General features: G+C 43.6%; 1 protein-coding gene across 1 annotated transcript; it reads right to left on the bottom strand.

The window, feature by feature from the left end:
• Positions 1 to 3,339: 3,339 nt before the first annotated feature.
• LETM2 (leucine zipper and EF-hand containing transmembrane protein 2) lies at positions 3,340 to 19,706 on the bottom strand. The gene is made up of 11 exons (XM_069485276.1): positions 19,612 to 19,706; positions 18,231 to 18,311; positions 16,618 to 17,071; positions 15,075 to 15,133; positions 11,049 to 11,186; positions 10,423 to 10,623; positions 9,196 to 9,315; positions 6,614 to 6,727; positions 4,605 to 4,697; positions 4,175 to 4,276; positions 3,340 to 3,402 (listed from the first exon to the last, which is right to left on the bottom strand). Exons 4-11 carry the CDS (start codon positions 15,108 to 15,110, stop codon positions 3,340 to 3,342), a joined length of 867 nt encoding a protein of 288 aa, XP_069341377.1. The 5' UTR covers positions 15,111 to 15,133; positions 16,618 to 17,071; positions 18,231 to 18,311; positions 19,612 to 19,706.
• Positions 19,707 to 20,862: the final 1,156 nt, after the last annotated feature.

Genomic DNA, 20,862 nt, shown 5'->3' with positions numbered 1-20,862 from the left:
AAGGGGAAAAGATTCTCTGAATGTGTTTGTGTTTTTGGCTGCTTGGAAACAGACTTCTGCCACCTGCTGGTTGTCACTGTCCTGCCAAGTGGATTCCGGCTCTGGGTACCTTACCTGCTCAGCCTCCCCCTGCTCCTCAGCCTCTGCATTAAAGCCCACTCTTTGCTGGATTACTGCTGAACACAAAAGCAAGTTCAGTATGCTTTCGTTTCTAGGAAAAAGGGGATTGCTGCTTTCAATTTCCTTCCTGAGCTAGGTATTTTTTGGCAGCTGCAGCCGCTGGTCATTATTGTAAAATTCTCTGTTTCTCTCTGTAAATATGCAACTGTTAACATGTTACAATTTGTGTTAATGTTTAAAGAAAGCATAATTTGGTGAACAGAGTCAGGAAATGAATTTAAACTCTTTAAAATGATTTGCTTTGAGACCGCACAGTAGAGTCTTTCCGTGTAAAACAGTGATGATAATTTCCGCCTTGGCCCTGCCCTGAAGCAATGTTGTGTGAATGGACGGAGAATCTAAAAGGCCTTCCATGCCCTTGGGAGAGGTGCTGGAGAAATTATGAGGCACTGTCATTGCAACAGTGGTGTCCTTGCTGTTACTACCCAAATCACCCACAAACTTCCCCAGAGACTGAGCTGGCTGTCAAATAAAAGATAGCGAAATTGACCTGAGAAAATGAAATGGCAGTTTTACTTAGATGACCAGATTGGGTCTCTTGAGGAGAGGAATCCGGTTTATCTAATGAAGATGTTGGGCTGTCACGGCGCGGAAGCTGTCTGGTTTCCTGAGGGTTAAAAGATTAGGGCCCGGGATCACCACGGCAAGAATCAATATTGCCTGTCTGTCTTTTCTAATTGCCGCAGGCTGGGGATCATCAGTCCCTTGGCACTGCTAATGTAATGTATTGATCGCAGGTAAGTAAGATTGAACAGCAAGAAATCTCTCTCGATGGTAATGAAGTCGCTGTGGCCATCAGCCACCACTGGGTGGAGCCAGCAGGCTGGCGTCTCAGTTGGCGTTAGGTGCTGTGCTCATGGGCCTTAATGTTACATTAGTCTGACCTCACCTACTAGCGTGTGTGGGTGGTGAGTGGGAAATCTTCAGCCTAGGTTTTAGCATCACGGTACGTAGATTTCACATCACTTACATGACTTGCATGTAATGATGAAGGGCAGAATTAGACATGGACCAGAGCAGGGCCATGGTGTCAGGTGCCATCGGCTCCTCCCTGTAGCAGCAGAATTCTGTGAGACCGAGGCCCAGTCTGACATCACTGGGGTTGGGTCCTACAGATTGCCCAGAGTCACACCCAGTGAGTTACTGGCCGCTGGCAGGACCTTTCGTTCCCCCAGCTGAGGACAGCCAGGGAGTGGGAAGGACGGCAAGCACCCGGCTGTTAGGGAGACTCGGGCTGGGGCAGGTCTCTAGGTTGACACAACAACATTCAGGATCGTTTATACTGTGCTCCCTCTCACATGCATGACTTAGCACAGAGAAGTGATGGTTTTCACGAACATGCTGCCAACTCCCTGGTTTAATGGCTTGATTGTCCTTGTTACTGCTCCCGGGGAGCTGGGGCCAGTGTGGTGCGCTCCCGAGAGCCAATGGCGCACGTCTCTTCCCAGCTCTGCGCTGTTGGGTGAGCCCATGTTGCTAGGTTTAAATCAGCCCTGGTGGGAGTAGTTAACCCACTGGAATATGCAGATGCTATAAATCAGGGCTTTTCCCACTCACAGAGTGGGTTGTTGATCATTTACCGGAACACCACTAGCTAGGTTTCAGCATGGGGCTAGGTCTGACCACTGACTCCAACAGCCAGGCACCCTAATGAGAACAAAGACCCATCCTTGACTTCTTTGAGCTACTACCTCAAGAATGGGAAGAAGGGTTTATCAAGTGACTGGGTCCCTTTACCTAACCATTCCCCCTCTGCTCACGGGGAAAGCCAGAAAGAAATGTACATCAGCCCAAACAGTACACGTGACTCATTCAGCTAAAACAGTATTGAGCAAGTTAACTAGCTAATCCCTTCCCCACATTTAACATCTGAAATGTGGACTAATTAAAATAAACACCCGTCATTTTAAAAATGGGAGAATTTATTGTGAATCACCTTGCTAGGCCGAGGGCAGGATCCTCGGAGGCTGCATTTGCACAGTAGGGAGTCATCGTTCCCGGGGAAGTGGAGTTCATTAGCGGGACATGGTGGGGCTCGTCCTCTGATGGAGCAGAGATTTAGGAAGCATTTTCAAGTGTATATTCTTGCGGTGAAGTGCCGGTGACATTCCTCAGTTAGGCGGTCCCAGAAAGGGCAGATTGGCATTTGACTTGGTTTAACTGACTCTCATCTAACTGCTTTTAACTTCATAGCCAGGAGAGAAATCTAATTTTATCACCCACGGGCCGAAATACCTTTTCCCTTCCAGCCACTTCCCAGGGGAAGAAAGCTGTATCTGTTATGTTCAGTATGGACGGTACTGAAAACGCTAAGCATAAATGTCTGAATGCGACACTCCCTCCTGGGTAGCAAAGGGATTAATATCCGACTTGAACAGCCCCCATGACTAACAGATAGTCTTATTTGTGAAAGACAAACCGACCAGAAAAACACACCCAGCACAAACAAATGGTTAAGGCTTAAACCCTTAATTATGTTTCCGGGCAAAATGGGGGCTAATGAAAGCCACATGTGCTAGAATCCTGGCCGCCTCCCGGATTCCTGCGAGGGGGATGGCTGTCAGGGCAGCTAAGCAGCCGCCAAACTGTTGAGATTGTCAGTCTGTTTAACTCCCCCTTTTCTCCTCCAAGAAGATTTTTCTTCTTAGCCAGAAAGACCTTACTGGGAAGTGTATCCATCCCATTCCATAAGGGTACTGTTCCTACCAATGGGTCATTCTGAAGAAGCTGGTCGGGTGCTCTCAAAGTAGTCTTTGGAGTTCCCAAGTTCTTACTCGGGATTCCAAGCCATGGGAGGCAGAGGGATCTAAGGTGTCACGCTGACTCCATTTTGCAGAAAATTTCCTCTCTTAAAGGACAAACACACAAACGTGGCTGTTTAGAAACAACGTGGTGAGGCTGGGCTTTGCGCAAAGTTTAGTGGGGTGACATAATGGTCCAGAAAAGTGAACTTGGCGATTCTGTTTCTCTAAATAGTCTGAACTTGGCCTCACTGCTGACATCACTTGGGATGGCTGTTATGAGGCCTCAGAGGACTGCCCCGAGGGCTGGATGGCTGACCCTCTGGCGCAGACAGACGGTCCTAGCTGGGAGGTCCTTTAAGATGCCACTGCTGAGGGCCGGACGCTGGAGAGAGCGAGCTCCATCCTCAAGTCGTCCTCATGCTCCTTTTGAACTAGCCTTGCTGTTCTGGGATGTCTTCTGTGATTTGGCCTGGAGCGTCTAGGTATAAAATATAAGGACTTTAGGCATTGGTCACATGAGATGTGGAAGTTCTTCAGGAGTCCTTTTTGTTTTCTTAATCAAAATAATGACAGACCACAAAGTCAAATCTGAGTTTATAATTTACCTTGGTAATAAAAATAAGACTTGCAAAAGACAAGGCCGGTGTGCGCCAGCTAACCCTGGGATGCTCTTCTGGATGCTTAGCCCATCTGTGTCCTCCCAGGTCCTCTGCTACCTGCTGAGGTCCCGGGAGCCAGTCGGGCCACTGCTGTTCAACTCTCCCGTGACCTCCCTACTTACTACTCGTGGCGCGCTTTCTGCTCTTGCTTCAGATTCCTTCACCCAGATGGGAAAAGCGGATAGATAAGCAATTTCTTACTTATATGCTTTTCTCCTAAAATTTAAATTGCTCTCCTGCTAGTATTTCCTGACATCAGAAGCTTGTGTAAAGTACACAACACATGGAAACTATTTCCATCTGGTGCATAAGAAAAGAAGGATCTGCCTATATTGTAATTAGCTTCTAGACTTAACATGTTTAGGTTTGATCCACGATTGCATCGGCTGATTTTTTTTTTTTTTTTTTTTTGCTTTTGGATAATTGAAGTAAAAAATGTAGTGGTTATAAGATGACTAAAGTTCAGCCTACAACTTCCTGTTTGGATGACAGGAAGAATTGTGCAATGTTTTGCAATAGTTATAATTCTAGATTCTCACTACCCCCGTAGATAACTAAGGGGGAAGGGTTTTCTTTTTCTGAGATACTTACAGCTTCCTTAGAAGAAGTGATGGGCCCTTTAAGTAATGCAATCGGCGGTGATGGTGTTACAGGTGATGGTATAACTGGTGGTGGTTGTACAACGTCTTCATCCTTAAACATCAGAACTGAGAGTTGGGTTACTGATTTAAAACCAAATGTGTACTAGATCTACAGTCCACTGCCGGGACCGCCAGGAACTCGGAACAACTACTTCACATTCTGGTACAGGATTCAAAAGGCAAAATCTGGAACCTAATTACATATAGCCAAATGGTGAACTTTCTAAGAAACAGATCAAACAGTACAATAAATATTCCTTATGAAGGAACAGTACTGTACTGAAATTCAGTTTCATTAGAGGGATTAAAAATAGAGAAAATTAACATTGTGATTTTCATTTTTTTAACCTAATTAACCGAATGGAAAGTAACTGTCTAACCTTAGTTCCCTTTAGTTGAGGTGCAAAATCCGCCATGTTCTCTTTGGATTTGGGGAGAGTAGGTGATTCCACAGGAGTATCTGTCTTTAGAGCCTAGGGAGAGAAATGTTTTATATACACAAGTTTTCAGCTCTTCCTGAAACTCAGAAGCTTTTTTACAGTAGTCAAGGCCTTTTAGCACAATTTGCTTTCCGCTAAATCCCTAACTTCCACCTCCAACTACACTCTTTATGCCCCTGAAATAGCAACTGAGCATTATTTCTCTTTGAGTTTTAAGCGCTCTATATACAAAGGTTGCACTCTGATTAGATTCTAGTATTTAAATCCTCAATTATTAACAAGCCACTAATTTGCCAATTCTGGTCCTGTTCTCAGTCTCAAAAGAGTTGCCATTTCTCAATTACCATTTCTAATAACACTGACGTAACTTAGTCAGAATTGACACTTGTTATTTTTAGTATCTAATAAATGATAAATTTGCCTGATTACTAAAACGGTAGGTGTTAGATAAAAGACATTACAGTAAAACAAGGGAAATTCGGGGAGAGTGTGGGATTAGAATAGACGACAGATTAGAATGGGGGGTATAGAATAGCTAGCTAACCTATCTTTAGGAATTAGGTTTGAAAAACAAATATTTCACTGCTCTTTGGAAATAAGTTCTCTGTGTACTTTGAAGGAAAGGGCTACATACATCCAATATTATAGTATATTTGATATGATGTCTCTAAAGTCTTTACTGCAGTGGTCCCCAACCTGTTTGGCACCAGGGACCAGCTTCATGGAAGACAATTTTTCCACGGACCGTTACCTGTCCGAGGACCAGGGGTTGGGGACGGCAGCTTTACATAAGCTAGCCTGCTGCTTGTTCTCACTTTGCATACCTGAAGAATATAAGTTTAAAAACATGGATTTAAAAAAGCCAATAAAATGCCTGGGAGCTTGTCGTTTTGTCCTTAATTCCTTTCTCACCCACTCCAGAAAGAAACATCTGGATAAAGAGTTTATACTCATGTAGAATAATTCTGAGAACCCAAATTTAGCTGTGAGACATTGTGCTCCTCCAAGATTTCCTTGCTCCTGAGAGCAGCCTAAGAATGGCAGTTAACTTTGGCCTGCCTTAAATGGATCCAGGAGTTTGACAGACTAAGAACCCGCTAGCCTGCCCTTTAGAACATAGTCTATACTCCAAAATTGCTCCCAGCCTCCCTAGAAATTTTCCTGGATAAAACCCAAACCCAGATTACCCTCTGGAAATGTGAAAAAGGAAAGCAAGATGGTGTTTGCTGAAGCCGATTTTTCATGCTGGACTTCAAGTAGTTTTCCTTGCTGTCCAAGGAGTCAGCCACGTAACTAAGATTAAAAATGACTGGCCCTTACTCAGCACTAGCCTAATCTACAGCATGTGTGGCGCATCTGCTACGAGGGACTTCCCTTCCTTTCTCAGAAGGTTCTGAGTCAGACACGAAGCTCCCAGGTGGGAAGTGAGGCCCGATGGGCCCAGAGCAAGACACTCCGGTGATGGGGCAATCCTGGGCTGTTCCCGGAGGAACAATGTTGCTGACTTGAAGGAAAAAAAATAGTTAAGGAAATGAGTTGAAGAAATACAGCGTTTACATTCTAACTTAGTTTACATTCAGCGCTTAAAAATTAAAAGGAATCTGGATAAATGAAATAGACATGAAAGAATAGGACCCATTCAGCCTAAAAGAAAGCGGGGGGCTGGGGGGAACCTAGTCTAACAAAGATGAGATAGCTAAGCAGAAAGAATAAACCATAGTCCCATTAGTAAAATTCCCAAGTCAAGCTGGGATTAAAGGCAGTAGCAGCGCTATAGCTAGAGTAATCTGAGTGGCTTTCATTTGTTTTGAGGAATTTTTAAAACATTTAAAAGCCAGTTTGGGCCAAATGCCAAAAGCAACTCCTGCTCTGACTGCAAAAGTGTACGAGGCACTCGTGGAGAGGCCCCGGTTAGGAAATCCAGGCTCTCCATGGATGCAGGTACTCACCTCCGCACTTGGTGGGATCTCGATGGGCTTTGGCTTCACATCTATCAGGTAGAAGGTACGGGACAGAAGCAAAAGGGAAGGAGGGACGTTCTCCTTCAGGTGGAGGTCCTGCCACTGGAAAACGGGACACAATCAGGGAACTGTGGTCATCTGCTTCCCTCATTGACAGCTTCCCCTAGCGCCTGGCATCACATGACCTTTGACCCAGCAAGGGTCAACACCAGCCTCCTGACTTCTGCGCCAGCTTCCCAAGCCAGGGAAAATTCAATTACTCGCAACCCAGTGTATCTTCTTTTAGACAAAAAGTAGATCATGTGAAAGAATAAATCAGCCTCACTTATTAGAGAGGCCCAAAAAAATACACATTAAAATGAGAAGGAGAGGTAAGTTTTCAAGTATAAAATTGGGCCAAGCTTTTTTTTTTTTTTTTAATTTTAGATCAACAATACATGCACAAGAGACAAAATTCAAAAGATAAAGGTATTCAGTAAAAAGTAGTCTGCCTTCTACCCCTCGTCTCTGGCTACCCTCTTCCCTAGAAGCAACCACTGATACTAGTTTCTTATATAATCTTCCAGACATATCCTACGCATATACAAATACACATATTTACATATTCTCTCTTTACACAAAAGGTAACATATACACTGTTTTATCCTTTGCTTTTTTTTTTTTTAACTGAACTATCTTGGAGATTGGTTACTGTCAGTAGATGGAGGGAGAGCTGCCTCCTTTGTAAACATCTAAAGGATTCCATTAGATGGAAATGCCATAACTTACTTGATTATTCTCCTATTAATGAACTTTAGGCTGTTTCCAATCTTTAATAGTGCTGCAATGGATAATCTAGTGGATTGTCATTTTGCACATGTGCAAGAATATATGATACGGTCGGAGAAGTGACATTGCTGGGTCAAACTGTATGTGCACCCGCCTGTAGTCCCAGCTACTTGGGAGGCCGAGGTGGGAGGATCACTTGAGCCCAAGCAGTTGGAGGCTGCAGTCACTCCAGCCTGGGTGATAGAACAAGACCCCATCTCTTTATAAAAAAAAAAAATGTATATGCATTTTTAAGAGTTTTGAAAAATATTGCCAAATTATTCTCCATGGAAGTTTTTACCAGGAATGCATGAGTACCCCTCTCCCCACTCCCTCACCAACACAGGATGGGATGTATCAAACTCTGATTTTTGCCAATATAAAGGTGCATGTGGCATCTCTTAGTTTTAATTTATGAGTAAAATTAAAATGTTTCATGTTTACCATTTTTAAATTTTCCTTTTTATGCACTGTCTGCCTGTATTCTAACACAGGATTTGCTGAATAATAATACATAAGTGCTGAGTATCAGACGGTTGGGTTAGTATCCTCACTCCCTTGTAGTGGGATTGTAAAATGATACATCCTTTCAAGAAAGAAATTTGTCAATATGAACCCACTGAATACTGTATGTTCAGGAAGTACATGGTTGTAAGTACCTTTCTCTACGATATGTTGATGTTCCAAAGTTGGTCCAACATGTAAGAAGAAATAGCAGCCTGTTTTCAGTCCCAACAACAGCTCCTATCTCAAAATAATTTGTGCACACTTTATAGCGCTTCTTACAATTACAGGAATGAGGATGTATAGGAGTTACTCCTTTGTTTTAAAGCACCAATGCTCTTACTTAAAATACAAATATGCCCTCTAAGCAACAATATTAAACGTCCACACCAAAGCTAACACTTTACGTTGGTTTGGGGCACTAACAGGGAAAGCAGCCCCGGGTGGGCCACCAGCCCAGGTTCAGACCTCCACACACGTTCACACAGATGGCAGGCCTCGAATTAGAATTTTTTCAAGACCCTTGCAGTACCTGAAGTAGGTGAAATTCTAAGGTGGGCCCAAGAGTCCCTGTCCCTGGTGTACCCACACCTTCTCCCAGTTATTCGATCAAACACTATTCTAGGGATGTAATTAAGGTCCCAAATCAGTTGACCTTAAAATAGAGAGATTATTCAGGTGGGCCTCACCTAATCACACGAGACCTGAGGCTAGAGGTCAAACACAGGTGAAGTCGGAGGTTTTCAGCACAAGGAAGACGAGGCATTGAGAAGTTCTCAGCTGCTGGCTTTGCAGGTGGGGGGGAGCCAAGAGGCAAGGAATACACGTGGCCTCTGGGTGCCAAGGGCAGCCTGGGGCTGACAGCCAGCCGGGAAGCAAGGACTCAGTCCTACAGCTGCAAGAACCGAGCTCAGCCAACAAACGGAAGGAGCTTGGAAGTGGGTCCTTTCCCACAGCCTGCGAAGGAACACAGCCTGCACTTCTGACCTCCAGAACTGTGAGCTAATCTAATGGGTGTTGTCTTCAGCTACCAAGTTTGTGGTCATTTGTCAGGTAGCAATAGGAAACCAAGATAGTACCCTACCCCAGTCATAGTGAAAAATTAACCTAGCTGCTTCAGCATCCCACTGCTCGATGAAAGAAGGCAAATTAGGTAAGACGACGGTTCACTTGCACAGCAGAAATCACAAAATGAGCTCTGTGCAAATTGTAGGGGGGAGAGTTCTAGTGAGGAGAGCCCAAGAGGAGCTGCTACTTGCCTCTGTGAGCTGTTGTCGCAGTTGTGCCTCAGTGAGACCCAGTGACCTCATCCCTCGGGCCCTACAGGCAGCCTGTAGTTCTGACACACTCAAAGTCTTCACCCCTTCTTTGGCAATTGCCTGAAAGAAATGGGAGAAAGTGTTGGATCTTTTGATTCCAATTTTATCTAATCCCTACATTCCAGCAAATCAGTGGAAACACAGAATCGGAGGCTCTGACACTCGGTCCCCTGCACGAACTGCTACAAAGGCGGCCTAGGAAGGTACCAGTGGGGATAAAGGGAACCCTGCCAACAAGTCTTAACAATATCAGAGACACTTGCCTAACTCTTGCGCAGCATTCTGTCACCAAAGTAATTCCCCTCTTGATTTGTGTTTTGCCTGGTTGTGACATCTCTCCTTTTCCCTTCCACGGCAGCTTTAAGGTTCATTAGAAAAAAAATGCCTCCCTTGAAAAGCTTTCAATGTGCCATTTGTTGCCTGTCCCAGTGGTGTTCTGCTCCCTCCCCTCCCCACCCCCCCAGGAATGGCCCCGACTCTCTGGTCCACAAAACTCTCTCAATAAACAATACAGCTTGTGCTATGTTATTTGGTGTGACCCCAAACTATGGTCCTTCTGGGACCAGTATTGTTTATTCCAAAGTTCTGAAAGCAACAGCTGAAATCGAGATGAGGCCGGTGGGATCACAGGCTCTCTCAGTTCGGGGGAACCTGCTCCGTCAGGCAGAATGCTTTAAAGTAGCTGATTCAGATTCAAGAAACATTCTTTCCGTTTAAGGAGCCTAATTAGCAGTTACAGTCCAATGGTGCCTTTCTTCTGCAAGGCGTCCAGGCTCTGCTTTTCCTCCCAGCCTCGGGGGACTCACTCTGCGGAATATTGACTTTGGCACCAGCCCCTCAGTAGGGGAGCAGAGGTGTGGGGAGAGCTTTGTCAGGATCTACTGAGCTGCTATTTCCTTCCCAGCAGGTCCTAAGTGCTTTAGCTTAGTCCCAGCTAGGTCATCCAAATGACTAACATTTTATGTTGGCCTTCTCAAGAAAATGGGTCAGGGTATGACAGACAACGCCTAAAATGAGCAATCAAGGTCCAAGTTGCCATAATGCTTGTTTAAGCCACTCATTTTTCCAGAAGTGGTCCATGACCAGACCCAACAGAGAACTCTCCATCACAGAGGCATCCTAAGGCATCTCCTCCCTAATTCCCTCCAGCTTTGGTTAAGCTCTTACTTCATCATCTGCTTTTATAGACTTCAGTTTCATCAGAAGCTGAAAGCGGAGCAGATTGTTGGTTCCAAAGGTCTGCAGTTCTAGCAGTTTGCAAAGGGCAACCAGCTGCGGACGATCTAAGTGCTCCAGGGCTAGCTGGTCCTCAAACAGTTTGGAAAAGCGAACTATCTCTTTTGTGCTGGGCTTGTGGCCAGTCTGGACCTAGGCAGTGGGACAAAGAGTTTAATTAAAATGTGTTTCTTACTTAATTTAGCCTTCCTAATAGACTATTTGAAAGAGACATTTCAAGTAGTATTTATGGACTCTAGCTAATGTCTGGAAACAGGCCCTGTGGTCCAAAGGAGGGGGAGGAAATCTGTCTGAAGTCAAGCTACATCAACTGAAAAATCAGGAGTAGTTCAAAAGTTTGATTCTAAAATCTGTTCTTTCCAAGAAGTTATCAGCCTCTTTAACACACTGATTAAGATAGGTGTTTCTGCAAACTACTATAAATGTGTACAAGATTGCGTATTTGTAAATTAGATATTTGAAATTTCAAAGATTGAAGATTTGGAAGACCCATGATGACATGCATTTTTCATATAACTCCCAGCCCCGAAGCCTGGTATCGTATCAAAGACTGACACCTGTTTTACGTAGGATGAGAGCTGCGTAGAGGCATCTCCCAGCTTGGCTCTGTTCCTCCTGGCCATTTCTGTCATTGTTTCTTGAAGAAACTTTGCCATTTCCAACTTTGCAGCCATTTTCTTTTTCTGTTTTTCTTCCTTAATAGTAGAAGAGTAAAAAGTTAATTAATCCTTCAGGATTGCAAACTGGTAGATGAAAGAGGGAGAAAAATACCTGTCACCTTGTCATTGCTCATCTCTGTACCATGTATTAATATCGTGTCCAGGCCTGATTGCATGGATTTGTGAGAGCCAGAGCAAGTAAAAAGCCTCTGTTTGGAACTTGTCTCCTTAATCTTACCTTTAATTTCCCACTAATACAATGATCATGAGCATTTGACAGATCCAAGATGTCCCCTCAATGGTAGGCTTTGTAACGATCTAGAATGAGAGACCATCTCTTAACCTGGAGCAGACCATGGAGGCTGCTGGGGAACCAACCCCTTGTCTGAGTGGCTCTGGATTTTGCTTTGCAAACAATGAAAACTGGGAAATAAACTCTATACTAAAGTACTTTAAATAGCAAATAGGTATAATTAATTATAATACAAGGAGTTAAGTGGGATAACAAATGTGCACTACACAGAAGAGAATTAAATGTACGCTTTTAAGATACTAAGTTGACCAGCATTTCTTAATCCTTGTTCATCACAGAAATGTAGTATGGTAGCATTTTCAAAATGATCATGGTCAGTCAGGACTCAGGGGGTGGAAAAGAACAGGAATCTCTCTCTATATATATACTTTTAAGTTGCCCAGGAAATTCTAATGATCAGCCAATCACAAGAATTGTTGATTTTTAGAGAGATCTTAAAAGACTCAGCCAAAAATCCCCCCCAAAAACAAAATCACATAATGGCAATAGCATGGTTAGAACCCATTTAATCATCCATTTCTTTTTTTTTTTTTTTGAGACAGAGTCTCACTCTGTTGCCCAGGCTAGCGTGAGTGCCGTGGCGTCAGCCTAGCTCACAGCAACCTCAAACTCCTGGGCTCAAGCGATCCTCCTGCCTCAGCCTCCCAAGTAGCTGGGACTACAGGCATGCGCCACCATGCCCAGCTAATTTTTTCTATATATATATTTGTCTATATAATTTCTTTCTATTTTTAGTAGAGATGGGGTCTCGCTCTTGCTCAGGCTGGTCTCGAACTCCTGAGCTCAAACAATCCGCCCACCTCGGCCTCCTAGAGTGCTAGGATTACAGGCGTGAGCCACCGCGCCCGGCCTAATCATCCATTTCTTCCATCCATATTCTTAGCATCCATCTATACATCTATCCATTTATTTATTATCTACCATGTACTAGGTGCTGGGGATAAAATGAGCAAAGACAGTTAAGAATTCCTACCCTCCTGGAACTTCTAGACTAGTGGAAGAGACAAACATTAGTGACTAATGATAATCCAGTTTTTCCACAAATTAATGTAAAAGTATAATTGGTAAGTGCTATGAAAGAGAAATGTATGGCACTCTGCTCTGGTCTGATGTAAACAGAAAGCTCCCCCACCCCCCTCTCTCCATGAACAAAAGCAACCTAGAAAGTATTTTCTAAGACTGTGGCCATGACGTGTGTGTGTATATATATATACATAGAAGTATGTTTGGGAGAATAAGTGGTGTTCAGGAAAGAGGTAATATTTAGATGAATCACTTCCTCTATTCTTTTATCTTTCTGTATTCACTAACACTTCCCTTAGAATGCTATGGTATTAATTCTAGATCCTGATTACTTTAAATGTAAGTAAATTAAACCACTGCCAGACAATTAAATATTGTAATTTGATTTCACCCTTTAAATGCATCCCACGTCTCTCTTCATGTCTTTATTCCTGTTGTCAATTTCGTCACTTGGGCTCTATCACCTCTCCCTTGGCCACGGCAGTAGCATTCCAGCTGAGTTCCCTTCCTTACCTCTGCCCTCTTTAGTCCTTCCTGCCAGCAAGATTATTTTTCTAAAGCAGAGACTAATCACGTCATCCACCCCTGCTTAAAATGTTACCTTCCGTTATTCACCAGGGGCAAAGGTAAAGTCTAAATTCCTTAGGCAGGTAGATGCTTTCCAGCCTGACCCCACTGGTCGGTCACCTTTGTCTGTTTCCTGCCATTGATCCCCTGGGTCTCCCTGCTCTAACCACAAAGAACCAACCAGGGGTCTCTGACTATGTCATATTCTTACATCACTGAGCCATTTTAAATGCTATTCTTTCTATCCAGAATACCTTCCACAGACTGTGGTAAAACTCCACTCACTCCTTAAGTCTCAGTTCCAAAGTTACCTCTTCTGTGAAACATTTCCCAATCTCTTTGTCCTCTCATAATGTTTTGCTCCTATCTCCTTCGTACCACGCACTGTCTAGTAGAGTGTCACGGAATGGAGAGAATGAAGAAGCCACCTCTGCTTTCCAGCCCATCACCTTAGCAGTGACCACCAAGCTCAATGAGGGCACCCTTTTCTCAGGGGCTACCGAAGGGTCTGTTTGCTGAATAAATCATCCCCACTGGCTAACTACTCACCACAGTAACAGTGGATTTTTGCTTAACAGTTAAAAACAAGTTAAAATTCAGTAGAGAATGAAGTCTTTTCCTCAAATGGTACTAGAAAAACCAGATATCCACATCCAAAAGAAAAAAGTAATCTAGACACTGACGTTATACTTTTCACAAAAATCAACTCAAAATGGATCATAGAACTACATGTGAAATGCAAAACTATAAAATTCCTAGAGGAAAACAACAGAAAAACCTAGGTAACATTGGGTTTGGCAAATGAGTTTTTAGCTACAACACCAAAAGCATGATCCATAAAAAGAAAAATTGATAAATTGGATACCATTAAAATTAAGAGCATTTGCTCTGTGAAAGACACCGTTAAGGGAATGAAAAGACTAGGAGAAAATATTTACAAAATACATATCTGATAAAGGACTTTGATCCAAAATATACAAAGAACTCAAAACAATAAGAAAACAACCCAATTAAAAAGTGGGCAAAAGATCTAAACAGACACCTCCCCGAAGAAGATACACAGATGGTTAATGAGCATAGGAAAAGATACTCAACATCATATGACATTAGGGAATTGCAAATTAAAACAACAATGAGATACCACTGCCTACCTATTTGAATAGCTAATGTCCAGAACACTGACAACATCAAATGCTGGGGAAGACGTGGAACAACAGGAACTCTCATTTGTTGCTGGGGGAATGCAGAATAGTACAGCCACTTTGGAAGACAGTTTAGCAATTTATTACAAAGCTAAACATAGTCTCATTACACGATTCAGCAATTATTCTCCTATGTATTTACCCTACTGAGTTGAAAGCTTACATGCACACAAAAACCTGTACACGAATGTTTATTGAAGCTCTATTCATAACTGTCAAAAGTTGGAAGCAACTGAAGTGTCTTCAATAGGTGAATGGACAAACTATAGTATATCCAAACAGTGGACTATTATTCGGTGACAGAAAGAAATAAGCCATGAAAAGACATGGACGGATGTTAAGTGTACATTGCCAGGTGAAAGAAGCCAATCTGAAAAGGCCACACACTGTATGATTCCAACTATCTGACATTTTGGAAAAGACAAAACTATAGACAGTGAAAAGAGCAGTGGTTGCCACAGGCTGGGCAAACAGGTGGACACAGAGCATTTTCTGATCAGTGAACTTGTTCTGTAGGATACTGTGATGGCGGATACATGACATGTCGCATTTGCAAAACCCACAGAACTGTAAAATATACACAGTGAACCCTACTGTAAAGTATGAGCTTTGATTAATAACTAGCAATATTGATTTTTTATTTCTGACAAATATACCACACTAGGGCCAGATTTTAATTACAAGGGAAATGGGGGCAGGGGGGTGGGAGTGTCATATGGGAACTCTACTTTCTACCCAATTTTTCTGTAAAACCCTCAAAACAGCTCTAAAAAAATAAAGTTTATTAATTTTTTTTAGAAGTGAAAAAATCCTACATACCTTTTTGGATTCACTTTCAAAAGTCGACGGCAACATCTCTGGGAAGAGTTTCAGAAACACTGGCAATAAGAATTCCATGAAGGGTACAATTATGAACACCATAAAGGGAACCAGGCGGAAGAAATCGACACAAGTTCTCAACAGCTAAAGAATTAAATGCATACGCAATATTCATTATTTTAGGACATGCCAAAAACTAAAACAAAAAAGTCTGCCTTGGTTTTGAAAGTGTTAAAAACCCAAGACAGGTTTTCTATAGCTGTTTAGAAAATGAAAAGGCCAGGTTTTCCTGTTTACTGTAGCTCTAAAGTAATATTTATGGTATCTCTTCAAGGAAATCTATGACAATCAAAATATATTATTGGCATTTCTTAGCTTTCATCTAAGTTGGGGGTCCATAGTTTAATAATATAGTATCAGTTAAAATTGGTTTTTAAAATACCTATGTTTAATATATTAATAACACTTCAAACCTGAAACCTTTTAACTCCTGGAAGAGATTGAAAAACACCATTACAACCATTCTATAGGCAAATATATAAAAATTTTAAGAATGTTGACTAAAGTTGTATAGTGAGTCAGTTGCAGACAAGTAAGAAACTCAGTGAGAAAGTCCAGCTCTGGGCTGGCGCGGTGGCTCACGCCTGTAATCCCAGCACTCTGGGAGGCCGAGGTGGGAGGATCGCTTGAAGTCGGGAGTTTGAGACCAGCCTCAGCAAGAGCGAGACCCCGTCTCTACTAAAAATAGAAAAAATTAGCCAGGCGTGGTGGTGCATGCCTGTAGTCCCAGCTCCTTGGGAGCCTAAAGCAGGAAGATCCCTTGAGCCCAGGAGTTTAGGCTGCTGTGAGGTAGGCTGACACCCCGACACTCTAGCCCAAGCAACAGAGCAAGACTCTGTCTCAAAAAAAAAAAAAAAAAAAAAAAGGAAACTCTGGTTCTCACCAGCAGTTATTATTCCTACTCTGGGATTTTTTTTTTTTTTTTTTTTTGGTAGAGATGGGGTCTCACTATGTTGCCCAGGCTGGTCTTGAACTTCTGGCCTCAAACAGTCCTCATGGCTCAGCCTCCTTTTAAAGTACTGGGATTACAGGCACAAACCACCATTCCTGGCCTGGGATTTTTTTTTTTTTTCTTGAGACAGAGTCTCGCTCTGTTACCCAGGCTAGAGTGCCGTGGCCTCAGCCTAGCTCACAACAACTTCAAACTCCCTGGCTCAAGCTATCCTCCTGCCTCAGCCTCCCGAGTAGCTGGGACTACAGACATGAGCCACCATGCCCGGCTAATTTTTTGTATATATTTTTAGTTGTCCAGATAATTTCTTTCTATTTTTACTAGAGACGGGGTCTCGCTCTTGCTCAGCCTGGTCTCGAACTCCTGAGCTCAAACGATCCACCCGCCTCGGCCTCCCAGAGTGCTAGGATTACAGGCGTGAGCCACTGCGCCCAGCCTGGGATTTTTAAGATGAACTTTGAGTTTAAAACTTGGTTCCCAAATATTCATTTTAATTTCACGTTTTCTTTCTCAAATACAACTCTTGCCTACCCTTCGTCTCTCGCGTCTAGTCAGCACCTGTCCGTGCAACAGCCTCCAAACCATCCTAGCAGCAACTTTGGTGTCAGTCCAAAGTAAGTAAAATCCATTGTAATAATGTTTAAGTTCATCCACAATTTTTTGTCTGTAAGATTGCTTTCCTCCTTTAATCTTTGTACCAGTTTCTTTTGTAGTCTGAGGGCTCGTCACCCGTGACTTTTCTGTGGTTTGCTCCAGCGGAGGTTTACTGGGGACCTCTTGTAGCCAGCAAGTTGACGTGTGCAGCTTTTGTATGAGTCTAGTTCGCCAGTGAAGTACTTTATTGCCTGACTGACTAGGATAGGAGTACTTCTTGCTTCCATGGTTCTTCATATATGTCTTACTTAAATGTGAATCTGGCAAGTGAAGAAATGCAAATGATGGGGAAAAAGATGAGCAGGTGGGATGGACAAAATGGCTGGGGAACCTGGAATAAAGAGCAAGTCTGAGTTGAGCACACACTATTCAAACTTAAAGAAAGATCTTTTATCTGATTAAAATAAAGCAATGGCCTTAAAGCATATATTTGAGGAGCAGCTGATGTTCATAAAAGAATGAACTATAACTTCACCCCAGTTGAAGAACAGATGTCTATGGGTCAATGATCTACTCTATGTGAAATAGTAATAAGAATTCCTAAGAATTGCTATATTAGAAGTTAGAAGCTCTGTGACTATTAATTTAAAAATCTAATAGCAAACACCTTTCCACCAGGGGTTGTGTTTGATAGTTCTGTTTTCTCTCTCTACTATCATAAAATAGGTGGAAGCCACTCTGCTGATAACAGAACAGTGTTTCAGTGGAACATTTCAGGGTCACTGTGGGGATTAACCAATCCTACACTGCTGCTTTCTTGCTGTACTGCCTAAGGACTCCCTCGAGTGAGAGATACTTACAGCTGAAATGCCCTTCACCTACGATTGCTCAAGAACGTTGGGAATAAGAACTAGAATTGGGCACCCAGCCAAAGATCTCTACATTTCCTAGTATTGCAACAGCCCACAATCTTCAGTCAAACTAACACATCAGATTGTTTGAAAATAAAAATAAGCTAGATCCAGGCAAAGAAAGTTACTGGAAAAGAGATTTCTTTTGGCAAAGAGATGGCTTTTTCCGTTCTTTCAGACTATTTTTGAAGCATGCCAAGATAAAACACTTTTTGAATGGCCGAAAGGGAAAATGTACGGTGTATCTGGCACATAGTAAGTTCTTAGTGAATATTCTTCTGAGTAAATAAATGATAACAGACCTTAATGGGACAGGAATATGCCCTAGGACTGGCTTGTTCACCAGCCAGTTTACTCCTTTACATCTAAGAGCCTCATGTACCATTCATCAATTACAGAGATGTCACTCTAAAAGCATTACGTTTTCTACTTTAACCTGTGCCACACATCTACAAAATTACTCAGCCTGAGTTCTAAAGCATATATAAAATTTTGGTACATTTAACTACATTAAAATGTCAGCTTCCTAAAAACCAACAAAGTTTTAATTGTGTACTAAGCCCATCCGTTTACACATATCCTTTGCATCTAGAAAAATGAAATTCATATACATACTGGGGGGGAAACTCCAATGCTTACCTCGTTCGAGCAATAGCTAAGACTGAATTATAACTGTAGAAAGCCATGTTTATTTTTGTCTCAACAAGTCAACATAGGGACCTAAGGAAAGGAGCAAGTAAACAGTTCAGTATTTTTAAAACACGTCAATTAAAATATATCAGGATTTAAGTGTTTTTAACTATTGCAAGGGTAGAACATCTGCATAGTTAATGTGCAAAAATCTCCCTTCAAGTTCAGTTCCAACAATCGTGAATATTTTCATAGCTCTGGATTTGAGAACGGTACTTTGAGATGCCAACAAATGGAAATGAAAGACGATAGTGTTCATGAAGATGGTATAGTCTTCAGACACATTTTGATTTCTGGTCATTAGTATCTAGTAACCTAACTTGAATGATTGCCAAGTACTTAAAAAGCTGAGCAAGACACACATATTTGTAGCCTAAAGATATAGGTAGAAGGCAAATATCCTGGATTTGTTTTCAATTAGCTTTTTTTGTGTGTTTGTTTCATATTTGGCCAAGCTGTACTCTCTAATCCCATTTATGTAGCTGTGAAGACATACAGGGTACCTACTCTACTAATTGCTCGAGTAGAGGAAAACGGTTTCCCTTCCTAGTGATTCTCCAGAGCCCAGATTGTTTTTAAATAACCTTCACCTTCACCAAAACCTTCCCCCATCATGCGGCGCTTTTCGGCTAGGGGCAGCGTGGAGCAGCAAGGAGCCTTGGTATCTCACACTCAACTCTGCTCTCCTGCAGCTGGGAAGGGAGTGCCAGGGTCTCTCCTACACGGAAATGTCAACCACAGAGCTGACATTTTAAGTCTCTGAACCAGACTGCCGGTGGGCGGTGTCTTGCTGGAGGGAGACACGACCAGACGCGGCAGTTGATCCCTCTCCGGCCCCGGGCTGGGGGCAGCCGCACGCCCAGGGTCCCGGGGTTACCTTTGCTTCAGACACTTCACGACACGGGTGCAAAATGCGCCCTCAGCTTCCTCAGCCAGTGGCTTTCGTGCGTGTGTGTGGGTGGCCTGTCTGCTGTGGTGGGATCTGGGGGATTTTGTTATTTTTTGGTGTTTTCTTGGGAGGAGGTGCGGGGGTGGGGCAGGCCCGGGAACGACGACCCTCGGTGACGATCGCGGTGGTTGGAAATGAAGACAAGGAGAAGCAGGGTACGGAACAGAAAGGAGGAAGCGAAGCGCGGAAGGAGGGGAGTGGCGGCTGCGATCCAGAGTTTGGGGGCGCCGGTCGGGGACGAGGTCAAGGGCCGAGGGACGCGGTGGGCGCCGGTGGGAGGAGCAGGATGTGGAGGGCGCGGGCTCCGGAGGAAGCAAGGCGGGCACGGCCCGCCTTCTCACGGCCCGGGCCGGGGCCGGGGCCTGGGCCCGCCCACCCTACCTCCTTGGCCCGGCTCCCGGGAACGGCCGCCTCGGTCCTCCCAGTTTCTTCCCAAGTCCTCCCCCGGCTAGAGGGGCCAGGAGCCAAGTCTCTACGGCTCCACCTCGCCCCTCACCCCTACGTCACTCTGAGTGACGACATCGCCAGCCAATGAGCTCTCATATTCTGGGGAGGGCGGGCGTCCTTCACCTTCGCAGCCCGGGAAGCCGCAAAGTCGCGTTCCCGGCGGCCGGATGACTTCTTCGTCGGGTTTCGTTTAAGGAGCGTCAGTGCGGTGCGGCCCAAGATTGATGTTTTCCTGCCAGTCCACAGTCTGTCGGCTGTGGCTAACCCCCGAGGAAACCCCTGAATGAAGGCTGGATTAAAGAGGCTCTTACGCTACTGATAGCGTAATTTGTCGGACAGTCGCCATGGTAACCATCTTGGAGTCACGAATGACATCACTTTGCTGTATTCTCCCTCCGCCTGCCCCCCTCAACTCCGAAACAGCCTGGGAGGAGTAGAAGGGAGGTTGAAGGGGGTAAGAGAAAGAGCGGGAATCGGAAGGAAAACACCCCTCCTCCCCTTCCAGGGCCCAAAGCTGTGATGCTGTGAAATCTTTATACGGAAATGTGAATTCCACTAAAGAAATCTGTTGTATAAATTTGCTTAACAGATGTTGTTTATGATCAGTAGTTTGTGTAGAAGTCTTAACATTTAAAATGTATATTATGGTAGCTGTGAAATGATGTAGGCACTGCCGGTTTGTGGGGCACCTCAGTTCCTAGGATGGACAACTGAGCCATCTTGGGAAAGTGAAAGATCTAGCAATATTCCTGTTCCCCAGTTATCTCTTCCCATCCATTTTATCTGGCTCCAGTAAAAATTTTAGTGGTGCTACTCTAAGACCAGACAGCAAGGAATCGCTTTCGCACGGAGAATACTTCTCCTAACATGTGACCTAACCACAGGCTTTACTCATCTGGGCTGCACATTTGTAAGAGTGAAAGATGGCGCGCATTAAATTTCAGTAAAAAATGCAGACTGCTTTTAGTTCGCAAAACGTTTTTCAGCTAATAACCAAATGAATCAACTATATTAAATAGGCAAAACTTTTCAGTTTGGCCACTAGAGGTCCCTTTGTGCATGTCTGATGTTCAACTTTCCACGTAAAGGTTTCACTCCACGTCGTATGTTTACTAGAATTAAAATCTACAAAGCTTTGGTCTCTGTACCTTTCCCTCCCTGAAAATTCTTGGTGGTAAATTTTGC

Source organism: Eulemur rufifrons, chromosome 12, assembly GCF_041146395.1.
Source record: "Eulemur rufifrons isolate Redbay chromosome 12, OSU_ERuf_1, whole genome shotgun sequence".
In the NCBI taxonomy this organism is placed as follows: Eukaryota; Metazoa; Chordata; class Mammalia; order Primates; family Lemuridae; genus Eulemur; species Eulemur rufifrons.
The sequence above is the reverse complement of the archived record's forward strand: the minus strand, read 5'-3'. Positions and strand labels throughout refer to the sequence as shown.